Source organism: Budorcas taxicolor, chromosome 5 (genome assembly GCF_023091745.1).
Source record: "Budorcas taxicolor isolate Tak-1 chromosome 5, Takin1.1, whole genome shotgun sequence".
Lineage (NCBI taxonomy): Eukaryota > Metazoa > Chordata > Mammalia > Artiodactyla > Bovidae > Budorcas > Budorcas taxicolor.
Genome location: NC_068914.1, coordinates 73,769,381 through 73,781,742, shown reverse-complemented (window position 1 = coordinate 73,781,742; position 12,362 = coordinate 73,769,381). Strand labels below are relative to the sequence as shown.

General features: G+C 43.2%; 1 protein-coding gene across 1 annotated transcript in view; it reads right to left on the bottom strand.

Moving 5' to 3' along the window:
* LOC128047476 (natural resistance-associated macrophage protein 2-like) overlaps positions 1 to 12,362 on the bottom strand; it is a 31,951-nt gene that overhangs the window by 7,557 nt on the left and 12,032 nt on the right. Inside the window, exons 10-15 of the mRNA XM_052639693.1 lie at positions 9,301 to 9,387; positions 8,305 to 8,424; positions 7,727 to 7,876; positions 7,117 to 7,190; positions 4,254 to 4,407; positions 2,353 to 2,528 (exon numbers count right to left, since the gene is read on the bottom strand). Of these exons, the coding sequence (XP_052495653.1) occupies positions 2,418 to 2,528; positions 4,254 to 4,407; positions 7,117 to 7,190; positions 7,727 to 7,876; positions 8,305 to 8,424; positions 9,301 to 9,387 (696 nt within the window). The 3' untranslated portion in view covers positions 2,353 to 2,417. The remainder of the gene's footprint in view (positions 1 to 2,352; positions 2,529 to 4,253; positions 4,408 to 7,116; positions 7,191 to 7,726; positions 7,877 to 8,304; positions 8,425 to 9,300; positions 9,388 to 12,362) is intronic.

Sequence of the window (12,362 nt, the reverse complement as noted above, 5' to 3'; positions counted from 1 at the left end):
ACACACAGAGTGATATAAACTGCCGTTTAACTGGGAAGAAATTTTCATCATTGCAAGTCACATACATAACTTCTAAAAGAAAACTAGCAGCTTTTACCTGGACCTCTAAGTATTTGTGAATCTGAGACTGACTGGACCCACTCAAACTCCTGGCAAAGGTAAACGTTAGTGTACCACCTTTACAAAGAATTTTGTCAACATGGCCCTCACCTACTGAGGCCAGACGAGAACTTAAGAGGTCAGTCCCCGGTATCTCCAGAGTGCCCTTGTGAACAGCTTAGGGGATGATGGTAGGGGAGAGGGAGGAACGGTTGGGGAATTTGTCTCTCGTGATGCTGTGCTGCGTCACTGGAGGGGCTGAGGTAAAGGTACAGTCAGTGGAACACAGAAGTTTACCCTTGAAGCCGTGTAAACGACAGTCCATTCAGTCTGCACTTTAGACTGTGTACAAAGTACTGGAAACAATAATGCCTTTAGGGGCTCAGGTGGACAGAGAACGTCAATCAACAGGCACTCCAGAAGGAAGACACCAGAAATGCAGTCCTTCAGTTGCATTCCCATTACTGTTCTCACCAAGTCAGTGGCTGCAAAAGACCTGGTTATTTATCTCCACCGGACAATGTGACTTGGTTTGAGATAATCACATGGTCTCAGACTCCACAAGTGAAAATGTCAGAAGTGGCTGAAGAGCAGCAGCTCCATGCTGAAGGGACCCATTTCCTCTGACTCCAGAGCTCCACCATCTGGTCTCAAAGTTTTCCCCTCTGAGGGAATGGCTGAAGAGAGGTAGCCCAGTGCAAGCCTGCAGAGAGAACTTGGCAACCAGTGACACCAAAGCACTCGCTCAGAGGGAGCGGGCTTTCCAACGCTTACATCCAGAGCTCCTGAGATTGCCTGGCAGGTCGTCTTGGGCATGCTTCAGAAAAACATGACGATTCTAGAAGTTGTATTTTAGGAATAAAACAGATGGTTCTTCTTTCAGGTTTTTTCTCCTCACTCCAAAGTCTCTTGAGAACATCAGTTCATAAATGCTACCATCTTTTTCTATCACTACCCTCCTGGAGGAGGAAGGGGAAGGTTTCCCAACTCTTAACTGCTCAAGAAGAAATACCATCAAGAGAGCTCTGTACATGAGAATACATCAAGAGAGCTCTGTAACATGAGAGTCATTAAAATCAGGATTCCCAAGAACATTTCTGTAAGCTCTCAATCTCTGAGGGAAATCACCAGAGTGATTTTCAGAAGAGATTAGTGTTAGTCACCATGACCACAAGTGAGTTTTACCATCTGTCCATTTATCATCTTAATGCTTTCTCACCCCTCTTAACTTCTACTGAGAAATTTAAAGTGAAAATAAGTTTAAAAAATCCTGAATGTGATAGATGAAGATTATCTCATAATTAAACATAATATGAATCAAACTACTCTAATTGAGATTTTATTTTTATAATAGAAATAATTCAAAGGATGTGTATAAGGAAAGTATTTCTCAGCCCTTTATTTTTTTGCTGTATACTTTTTATTTTTTTCAAACTTTAACTTTTTGTTTTGTATTGGGATACAGCTGATTAACATGTTGTGGAGGGGGGCAGTGGACAGTGAAGGGACTCAGCCGTACATATACACGTGTCCATTCTCCCCCAGATCCCTCTCCCCTGCAGGCTGGCACAGAACACTGAGTAGAGTTCCATGTGCTATCCAATAGGTCCTCTGTTGGGTATCCATTTTGAATATAGCAGTGTGTACATGACCGTCCTAAACTCCCTAACTATCCCGTCCCCCCAGCAACCACAAATTCGGTTTCTAAACCTGTGAGTCTCCTTCCGTTTTGTAAGCAATTCATTTGTATTTTTTCTTTTTAGATTCCATATATAAGGAATGTCATACAATATTTCTCCTTCTCTGTCTGACTTACTTCACTCAGTAAGACACTCTCCAGGTTGATCCATGTTGCTGCAGATGGCATTATTTCATTCTTTTAATGGCTTCTCAGCCTTTTAAATCCATTATCTTTAGATAAGCAAAACGTGCATACCTATTTTGTAAATTGTATTATGAAAAATGTATTGTATTTTCCAAACATGTTTTTTTTAACATGTAGTCAGTCTGGTTAAGAATCAGGCATAGCGGATTATCTCTCATAAAGATAAAACAAGTTGACCCTGGGACAGTGAAAATGTTCAGCATCGTTTGAGAGCAGCAGATGTCAAGTTGTCGGAGATCCTATCTAATCCAATTCCCATGTTAGAAGCTTAGGAAGAAAAATAATGCTATCTTTCAAAAAATATATGAAACAAAGCCTTCCCCAACAAACAGCTGAGTCCTAAATGTAGCCTGTGCAACAGCACATACCTTTGGCTATGTTCACACAGTGAACCATAGAAACACTGGCTCTGATGGCTACCTGTGAACAGCGTTTACTTAGTACGGCCACTGGTGGTTTCTTTGGTTAGCAGGACTTTAGAGACGCTTACCATGTGCCCACAGTCCAGGAAGGACATGCCCAGTGCAATGAAACATTGCCAACCCTGGAAGAGAAAATATAGTTGGTCATCATTCGCTGACCTGTCTGGAGAGCCCACTTACCCCCCTCGTCGCCCAGACTGCACTGCTCAGATGCAGACCTCTTTGCTGCACTAATTTCAACACTCAGCTCCCTCTGTTCCTACTGCTTTGCATTTGTTTCTTTTATCTGACTGCGAGAGGCCCCTGAAGACCACTTTTTTTCAGTCCTACACCATTCTTCACAGTACGGGTAATGACAGACTGGCTAAGAACGACTGTGATAGTCTTCTGAACAAAAGAGTAGTATAGTAATTCATTCTAGAATCGATCCTCAGCCTTAAAACTGGGTCTTCAACAATTTCTATAGCCTCTGGCTGACTGAGAACACCTGAGCACCTTCATAACCAATCCGCATACAAGAAGGATCCCCTTAACTTCTACAGAAACTTCTTTTTGGCCATGCTGCCTAGCTTGTAGGATAGGATCTCAGTTCCCTGACTAGGAACTGAACCTAGGACTTTGAAGCAAAAGTCCGAAATCCTAACCACTAAGCAACCAGGAGATGTCCTACAGCAAACTGTTAAAACAATTTCTGTCAAGGCCATACTCGGTTATTTAGGTTTCATAGATTGAGGGCAGGAGGAGAAGGGGGTGACAGAGGATGAGATGGTTGGATGGTATCATCAACTCAATGGACATGAGTTTGAGCAAACTCCAGGAGATAGCAAAGGACAGGGAAGCCTGGCATGCTGTAGTCCATGGGGTTCCAAAGAGTAGGACACAACTTAGCAACTGAACAATAACAACCGTCCCTAAATTATAGAGTCAGCTTAATCTAAGTGTACCCATGGTTTACCGGGCAAGAAAAAAGAAGAGATGTATCTATCCAAGACATAACTTCTCAGTATTCACTAAAATGTTTTCGCAATCAAGACATTGTCTGTGGCAGACAATGACATGGGGACTAGGTAAGTGTTATAAAGACGAGCAGGGCATTTCCACCCTACTGCCTTTGTAGTAGTCCCTAATTCTCAGCCCTGTGTTGTTTTAGAGAAACCTGCATAGAATAGGGAGGTGGATGTGTTGTTGCTATAGCTACTTTTCATTGATATAAATAATATTACAGAAGAATTGGAAAACAGAGAAAAGAATATTTCCATAATCCCATAATCAAAGGCAACTACTATTACCATTTTTATATAATTTACTCTAGACTTTTGATAATTTTTTTTATTATCTAGGTACACATAATTCTCCATTCTTTTCCTATGGAGCACTATGTTTTACAACCACCATTTTTAATAATTCAGTGAGAGTTTATCACTATTTACCTGTGTCATCATTGGACAGCTATTATGTAGTAGAGCTGGGCAGGGCAGTGAACCCATATGTGCTGCCCTCCAAAGATTTGAAATCACACAACACAGCTCCCTTCTCCAACCCCATCTTGTACCACTCTCTACTTTTACATGGCCTATCTTCTTCAAGTTCTTCAAACATACTACACTCTATGGTTAGGAATTATTAGAATGGAAATCAGACAGAATGAGAGAAATAGAAAAATGACAGCTCTTAGGAACCAGGGGAAATTTATGGCTAAAAATATTCTTTAGTCACAGCTGATTTAACAGTTTCATGTAAATTGTGTCAATAACCTGAAGATAGATTGGTAAGTGCTCTTTGGGATCCTTTCTCTTCTGAGCATTAGCCCCACCTCAACCACCCCTGCCCCTCCCAGCTGGACTTACCAAGTAAAACACAAAGCTCAGATAAGCTACGCTGACCACTGCAGCCACCACGTACAATGCCACATTCCCTAAACCCTGGACATAAACCACGACAAAGTACATGTTGATGGAACAGACGACAAGGACCATGATACCACCTGCGATCCTCCAGCCCCTGTCAAAAGAATCAGCATAGTTACTGGTGGAATAATCCACCCTGTCCACAAACAGAAAAGGACACTGTGCCTTTTGAGGTCACAAGACAGGAGTAAGGGAAATTTCAAAATAAACTGAAAAGTGCTTCTTTTGTCCCAGATTAGATTAAATGAGCAAAAATTACACAATGATAGGGAGAAAGAGGAAAAAAGAAAAACCACTATCAAATAATCCATATCATCAGTTCAGTTCAGTTGCTCAGTCATGTCCAACTCTTTGCGACCCCATGAATCGCAGCACGCCAGGCCTCCCTGTCCATTACCAACTCCCGGAGTTCACTCAGACTCATGTCCATTGAGTCTGTGATGCCATCCAGCCATCTCATCCTCTGTCATCCCCTTCTCCTCCTGCCCCTGATCCCTCACAGCATCAGGGTCTTTTCCAATGAGTCAACTCTTCGTATGATGTGGCCAAAGTATTGGAGTTTCAGCTTTAGCATCATTGCTTCCAATGAACACCCAGGACTGATCTCCTTCAGAATGGACTGGTTGGATCTCCTTGCAGTCCAAGGGACTCTCAAGAGTCTTCTCCAACACCACAGTTCAAAAGCATCAATTCTTTGGTGCTCAGCTTTCTTCACAGTCCAAATCTCACATCCATACATGACCACTGGAAAAACCATAGCCTTGACCTTTGTTGGCAAAGTGATGTCTCTGCTTTTTAATATGCTATCTAGGTTGGTCAAAATTTTCCTTCCAAGGAGTAAGCGTCTCTTGATTTCATGGCTACAATCATCATTTGTGGTGATTTTGGAGCCCCCCCAAAATAAAGTCTGACACTGTTTTCACTGTTTCCTCATCTATTTCCCATGAAGTGAAAAAAAACCTATTCATAAACAGAAAAGGACACTGTGTCTTTTGAGGTCACAAGACAGAAGTAAGAGGCATTTCAAAATAAAACTGAAAAGTGCTTCTTTTGTCCCAGATTAGATTAAATGAGCAAAAATTAAACAATGATAGGGAGAAAGAGAAAAAAAAAAACACTATCAAATAATCCATATCATCAGTTCAATTGCCATGATGCCATGATCAGATGCCATGATCTTTGTTTTCTGAATGCTGAGCTTTAAGCCAACTTTTTCACTCTCCTCTTTCACTTTCATCAAGAGGCTTTTTAGTTCCTCTTTTCTTTCTGCCGTAAGGGTGGTGTCATCTGCCTATCTGAGGTTATTGATATTTCTCCCAGCAATCTTGATTCCAGCTTGTGCTTCTTTCAGCCCAGCATTTCTCATGATGTACTCTGCATAGAAGTTAAATAAGCAGGGTGACAATATACGGCCTTGACGTACTCCTTTTCCTATTTGGAACCAGTCTGTTGTTCCATGTCCAGTTCTAACTGTTGCTTCCTGACCTGCATATAGGTTTCTCAAGAGGCAGGTCGGGTGCTCTGGTATTCCCACCTGTATCAGAATTTTCCAGTTTATTGTGATCCACAGAGTCAAAGGCTTTGGAATAGTCAATAAAGCAGAAATAGGTGTTTTTCTGGAACTCTCTTGCTTTTTCCATGATCCAGCGGATGTTGGCAATTTGATCTCTGGTTCCTCTGCCTTTTCTAAAACCAGCTTGAACATCTGGAAGTTCATGGTTCACATACTGCTGAAGCCTGGCTTGGAGAATTTTGAGCATTACTTTACTAGTGTGTGAGATGAGTGCAATTGTGTGGTAGTTTGAGCATTCTTTGGCATTGCCTTTCTTTGGGATTGGAATGAAAACTGACCTTTTGCAGTCCTGTGGCCACTGCTGAGTTTTCCAGATTTGCTGGCATATTGAGTGTAGCACTTTCGCAGCATCATCTTCCAGGATTTGAAATAGCTCCACTGGAATTCCATCACCTCCACTAGCTTTGTTCGTAGTGATGCTTTCCAAGGCCCACTTGACTTCACATTCCAGGATGTCAGGCTCTAGGTGAGTGATCACACCATCGTGATTATCTGGGTTGTAAAGCTCTGTTTTGTACAGTTCTGTGTATTCTTGCCACCTCTTCTTAATATCTTCTGCTTCTATTAGATCCATACCATTTCTGTCCTTTATCGACCCCATCTTTGCATGAATCCATAGCATATAAGTCCCTAAAAAATGCAACAAGCCCTACAACTGAAAAGGTCATGAATCCCTAGAAATACAAGAAGTCATTTCAAATACCCCATGTCCTTTAGACATGTATATAAAAGGTATTAGTTTATGCCTCTCTCATCAAGATCATTTAACATGGATTTAAGATGCTTTAACCTTCAGTGGCTGAAGTTGAAGAGTTAAAGCACTAAAAGCTGAAAAACTTCCCCCAGAAATAAAAAATGTGCTTGCCCTCCTTTGTTACATTTACCATCTCTATTTTCTTTTCTTTAATTTTTAAAAATTGAGGTATAGTTGATTTACAATGTTGTGTTCATTTATTTTTAATTTTTGGCCACACCCTGTGGCATATAGGACCTTAGTTCCTTGACCTGGGATCAAACCCTCACCCCCTGCACAGGAAGGCAGAGTCTCAACCACTGGGCCATCAGGGAAGTCCCCAGAAGTCTCTCTTTTCTTAGTCAGAGATTGAGGGGGCAGCTCTAGCAACCACCTCTTAAAGCACATAGTCCCCTATGACTTATTTCATAACTGCACTATTTGATGAAGATATCCTTCCCTCACACATCTTAGGAAAGAAAAAGAAGTACACTCACAATCCATTGGCAAATTCACTCATCACAGGCCGCAAACTCGTAAACGTAAGGATGGGTATGAGAGCAAAGGGAAGCTGCAAAAGAAAAAAATAAGATTAGATAGGGCTACAGGGGGGTCCTTGTAACACCCCAGAGAGCAGCACTGTTAGCAAAAGGGAACCACAGGCTCTGCCTCATCTATTCTGTGAGAAATTGTCCCTGTCATCGCAGCACGCTGGAGGGTTATGTGGAAATCTGTAGCATGAGCCCAGCATCAGTTATGGTCACAGAGTCTTTACAAAATCTGTATCTGCCTTGTCTTCTTAATCTCCATACAGCCCAACAGTGTCCTATATATTATTTAATGTTTGTTTGGATTAACAAACAATAATTGTATTCTATGTGTAATTACAGCTTATAATTCCCATTCAACAGGCTTAAAAATAAAGCCACTTCTAAAAGACTTCTATATGCCAGAGATTTCATATGCATTCACTGTAGACCAAGACTGTGCCTCTTTCTTCCTCTGACTTTTCCCCACAACCACACTAGGCTTGTTATCTAAAGGCAATACAGAATAAAGGTACAGACTCCCTCCTGACTTAGTGAGTTTCCCCAGCTCCCTCCTCACTTGTAAGCTCTGAAGAACATTCAGGATGTCATTCATCCCTGTTAGATGCTCCACGTCTTGGAAGACTGCAATAAGCAGAGCGGGGATGATGGCAATAGAGCGGGTCAGACTCACTCGGGCAAAGCGTGACCACTTTAGGTTCAAAAATCCCTGGAAGAAAACACAGAAACAGGATGAATGTCTGGAAGGAAATAGCAAAAGGGCTGGCTGCTAAGTCGCTTCAGTCGTGTCCGACTCTGTGCGACCCTATAGACGGCAGCCCACCAGGCTCCTCCATCCCTGGGATTCTCCAGGCAAGAACACTGGAGGGGGTTGCCATTTCCTTCTCCAATGCATGAAAGTGAAAACTGAAAGTGAAGTTGCTCAGTCGTGTCCGACTCTTAGCGACCCCATGGACTGCAGCCTTCCAGGCTCCTTCGTCCGTGGGATTTTCCAGGCAAGAGTGCTGGAGTGGAGTGCCATTGCCTTCTCCGAAAAGGGCTGGGAGGTTTGGGAAGACCGTAGAGGCATGGGATTAAGAAAGGACAAAAGGGCAATGTCCTCTTCCTCTCGTCTATCCCAGTCACAGCAGCACGTACCTCCATGACAAACTGGCCGGAATAGGTTCCTGTCATGGTGGAGCTATGCCCTGCAGCCAGGATCCCCACCGCCCAGATGTAGAGAGCGGCAGGCCCGAAGTAACACCCCAGCACAACACCCTGGAGAGGCAAGGGAGAGAGATTACCTGAGACAACACCCCAAACATATCCTTGATGTCACTTCTTGTTCCTGGCTATGCACCCACCTCTACCAAGAGCTGTGCTGGCACTGTCCCAGGAGCCAGACTCGGGTCCTGACCTCATTCTAGAGGCTTTCAACCTAAATTCTGCTGGATGGGCCCCCATTCCTCCTCAGCCTAGTCCCTTCTCTTCTCTAGGTTCCTAAAGCCTTTATCCTCAGCCTACATGTTAACTATTAAAAAAAAGTCTACAACAGATTTCCCAAATTATATTCCTTAACACAGTATTCTGGAAGAGGGTAATAGGAATGAAGAGAAAACGCTAATGAATTCAGGAGATGCCACATATTCTACTCTTGGAGGTTCATAACGTAACCAGCATAAAGGGGCAGAGAGGCCCCAGCAAAGAAGACTTTCCAGGGACTTCCCTGGCGTTCCACTGGTTTAAGACCCTGTACTCGCAATGCAGGGGATATGGGTTCGATTGCTGGTCAGAGAACTAGGTCCTGCGTGCCACACAGCACGGCCTAAATAAATAAAGTGTCCAGCCACTGGGGCGAGGGGGGGAACAAGTATAAAAAATAAATCACTTTACTAAGAACGCTTTCTCTAGTCACCCCAATTAATGCCTATAGCAGCACAAGTTTGAGAATTGCTGATTCAATGAATTCATCTTTTCAGCAGATCTTCTATTCCCTTCTACATAATCCAAAAGTCTTATCTGGTATCTGGACCTCTGAAAAAAAACACTTCAGAGAAGATATGCTGAGCTCTGAAGTGAACCCACGGCAAAGACCAGATATTATGCTGAGAATATTGATCCAGGAGCAGAGATCAGAAATCCGAACACGTTTACCCCTTTGTAGATGTCCACGTTCAGTGTTGAGTTATCGTCTGGGAAAAGGTGAGCATGGGCGCTGCTGCTGTTTTTACAGACCGCAACCTGGAACCAAAGCAGTTTAGGAACAATTTTTAATTTTGAGTCCAGGACTCAGATAAGAAGACCTCTCTTATAGATCACACACAGGTCATCTAAGAGATGAGTGCTGAAGGCGAGACATTGGACCTGGATTGATGACAGCAGAGACTGGCAGCAATGGCCTTGAGGTCTTCCTTGATAATTTTTCTACACTCCCAGGTCATCAAAAACTTTTCCTGAGTTACAGTGTGCATGGTAATACATGAATGTTAGGCCAATTTAAATGGTGACATGAAGTGAGGGTCCTTCAGTTCAGTTCAGTCGCTCAGTCATGTCCAACTCTTTTCAACCCCATGAATCGCAGCATGCCAGGCCTCCCTGTCCATCACCAACTCCCGGAGTTCACTCAGATTTACGTCCATCGAGTCCGTGATGCCATCCAGCCATCTCATCCTCTGTCGTCCCCTTCTCCTCCTGCCCAAAATCTTTCCCAGCATCAGGGTCTTTTCCAATGAGTAAACTCTTCGCATGAGGTGGACAAAGTACTGGAGTTTCAGCTTTAGCATCATTGCTTCCAAAGAAATCCCAGAGCTGATCTTCAGAATGGACTGGTTGGATCTCCTTGCAGTCCAAGGGACTCTCAAGAGTCTTCTCCAACACCACAGTTCAAAAGCATAAATTCTTCGGCACTCAGCCTTCTTCACAGTCCAACTCTCACATCCATACATGACTACTGGAAAAACCATAGCCTTGACTAGACGGACCTTAGTCAGCAAAGTAATGTCTCTGCTTTTCAATATGCTATCTAGGTTGCTCATAACTTTTCTTCCAAGGAGTAAACGTCTTTTAATTTCATGGCTGCAGTCACCATCTGCAGTGATTTAGGAGCCCCCAAAAATAAAGTCAGCCACTGTTACCACTGTTCCCCTTTTTCCCATGAAGTGATGGGACCAGATGCCATGATCTTCATTTTCTGAATGTTGAGCTTTAAGCCAACTTTTTCACTCTCCACTTTCACTTTCATCAAGAGGCTTTTTAGTTCCTCTTCACTTTCTGCCATAAGGGTGGTGTCATCTGCATATCTGAGGTTATTAATATTTCTCCTGGCAATCTTGATGCCAGCTTGTGTTTCTTCCAGTCCAGCATTTCTCATGATGTACTCTGCATATGGGTATGTGGGAGACCTGGATTCGATCCCTGGGTCGGGAAGATCCCCTGGAGAAGGAAATGGCAACCCACTCCAGTATTCTTGCCTGGAGAATCCCGTGGATGGAGGAGCTTGGTGGGCTATAGTCCATGAGTCGCAGAGTCGGACATGACTGAGTGACTTCACTTTCACTTTCACTCTGCATATAAGTTAAATAAGCGGGGTAACAATATACAGCCTTGATGTACTCCTTTTCCTATTTGGAACCAGTCTGTTGTTCCATGTCCAGTTCTAACTGTTGCTTCCTGACCTGCATACAGATTTCTCAAGAGGCAGGTCGGGTGGTCTGGTATTCCCATCTCTTTCAGAATTTTCCACAGTTTGTTGTGATCCACACAGTCAAAGGCTTTGGAATAGTCAATAAAGCAGAAATAGATGTTTTTTTGGGACTCTCTTGCTTTTTCCATGATCCAGCGGATGTTGGCAATTTGATCTCTGGTTCCTCTGCCTTTTCTAAAACCAGCTTAAATATCAGGAAGTTCACGGTTCACATATTGCTGAAGCCTCGCTTGGAGAATTTTGAGCATTACTTTACTAGCATGTGAGATGAGTGCAATTGTGTGGTAGTTTGAGCATTCTTTGGCATTGCCTTTCTTTGGGATTGGAATGAAAACTGACCTTTTCCAGTCTTGTGGCCACTGCTGAGTTTTCCAAATTTGCTGGAAGGGAAGGGCAGCAGTGAGGAGATACCCCTTATCCAAGGTAAGGAGAAGTGGCTGCGTTTTGCTGGACCAGCCGTGAAGAGATACCCCACACCCAAGGTAAGAGAAACCCAAGTAAGATGGTAGGTGTTGCAAGAGGGCATTAGAGGGCAGACACACTGAAACCATACTCACAGAAAACTAGTCAATCTAATCACACTAGGACCACAGCTCTGTCTAACTCAATGAAACTAAGTCATGCCCGTGGGGCAACCCAAGACGGGCGGGTCATGGTGGAGAGGTCTGACAGGATGTGGTCCACTGGAGAAGGGAATGGCAAACCACTTCAGTATTCTTGCCTTGAGAACCCCATGAACAGTGTGAAAATGCAAAATGATAGGATACTGAAAGAGGAACTCCCCAGGTCAGTAGGTGCCCAATATGCTACTGGAGATCAGTGGAGAAATAATTCTAGAAAGAATGAAGGGATAGAGCCAAAACAAAAACAATACCCAGTTGTGGATGTGACTGGTGATAGAAGCAAGGTCCAATGCTGTAAAGAGTAATATTGCATAGGTACCTGGAATGTCAGGTCCATGAATCAAGGCAAATTGGAAGTGGTCAAACAAGAGATGGCAAGAGTGAACATAGACATTCTAGGAACCAGTGAACTGAAATGGACTGGAATGGGTGAATTTAACTCAGATGATCATTATATCTCCTACTGCGGGCAGCAATCCCTCAGAAGAAATGGAGTAGCCATCATGGTCAACAAAAGAGTCTGAAATGCAGTACTTGGATGCAATCTCAAAAATGACGGAATGATCTCTGTTCATCTCCAAGGCAAATCAAGTCTATGCCCCAACCAGTAATGCTGAAGAAGCTGAAGTTGAACGGTTCTATGAAGACCTATAAGACCTTTTAGAACTAACACCTAAAAAAGATGTCCTTTTCATCATAGGGGACTGGAATGCAAAAGTAGAAAGTCAAGAAACACCTGGAGTAACAGGCAAATTGGGCCTTGGAATGCGGAATGAAGCAGGGCAAAGACTAATAGAGTTTTGCCAAGAAAATGCACTGGTCATAGCAAACACCCTCTTCCAACAACACAAGAGAAGACTCTACACATGGACATCACCAGATGGTCAACA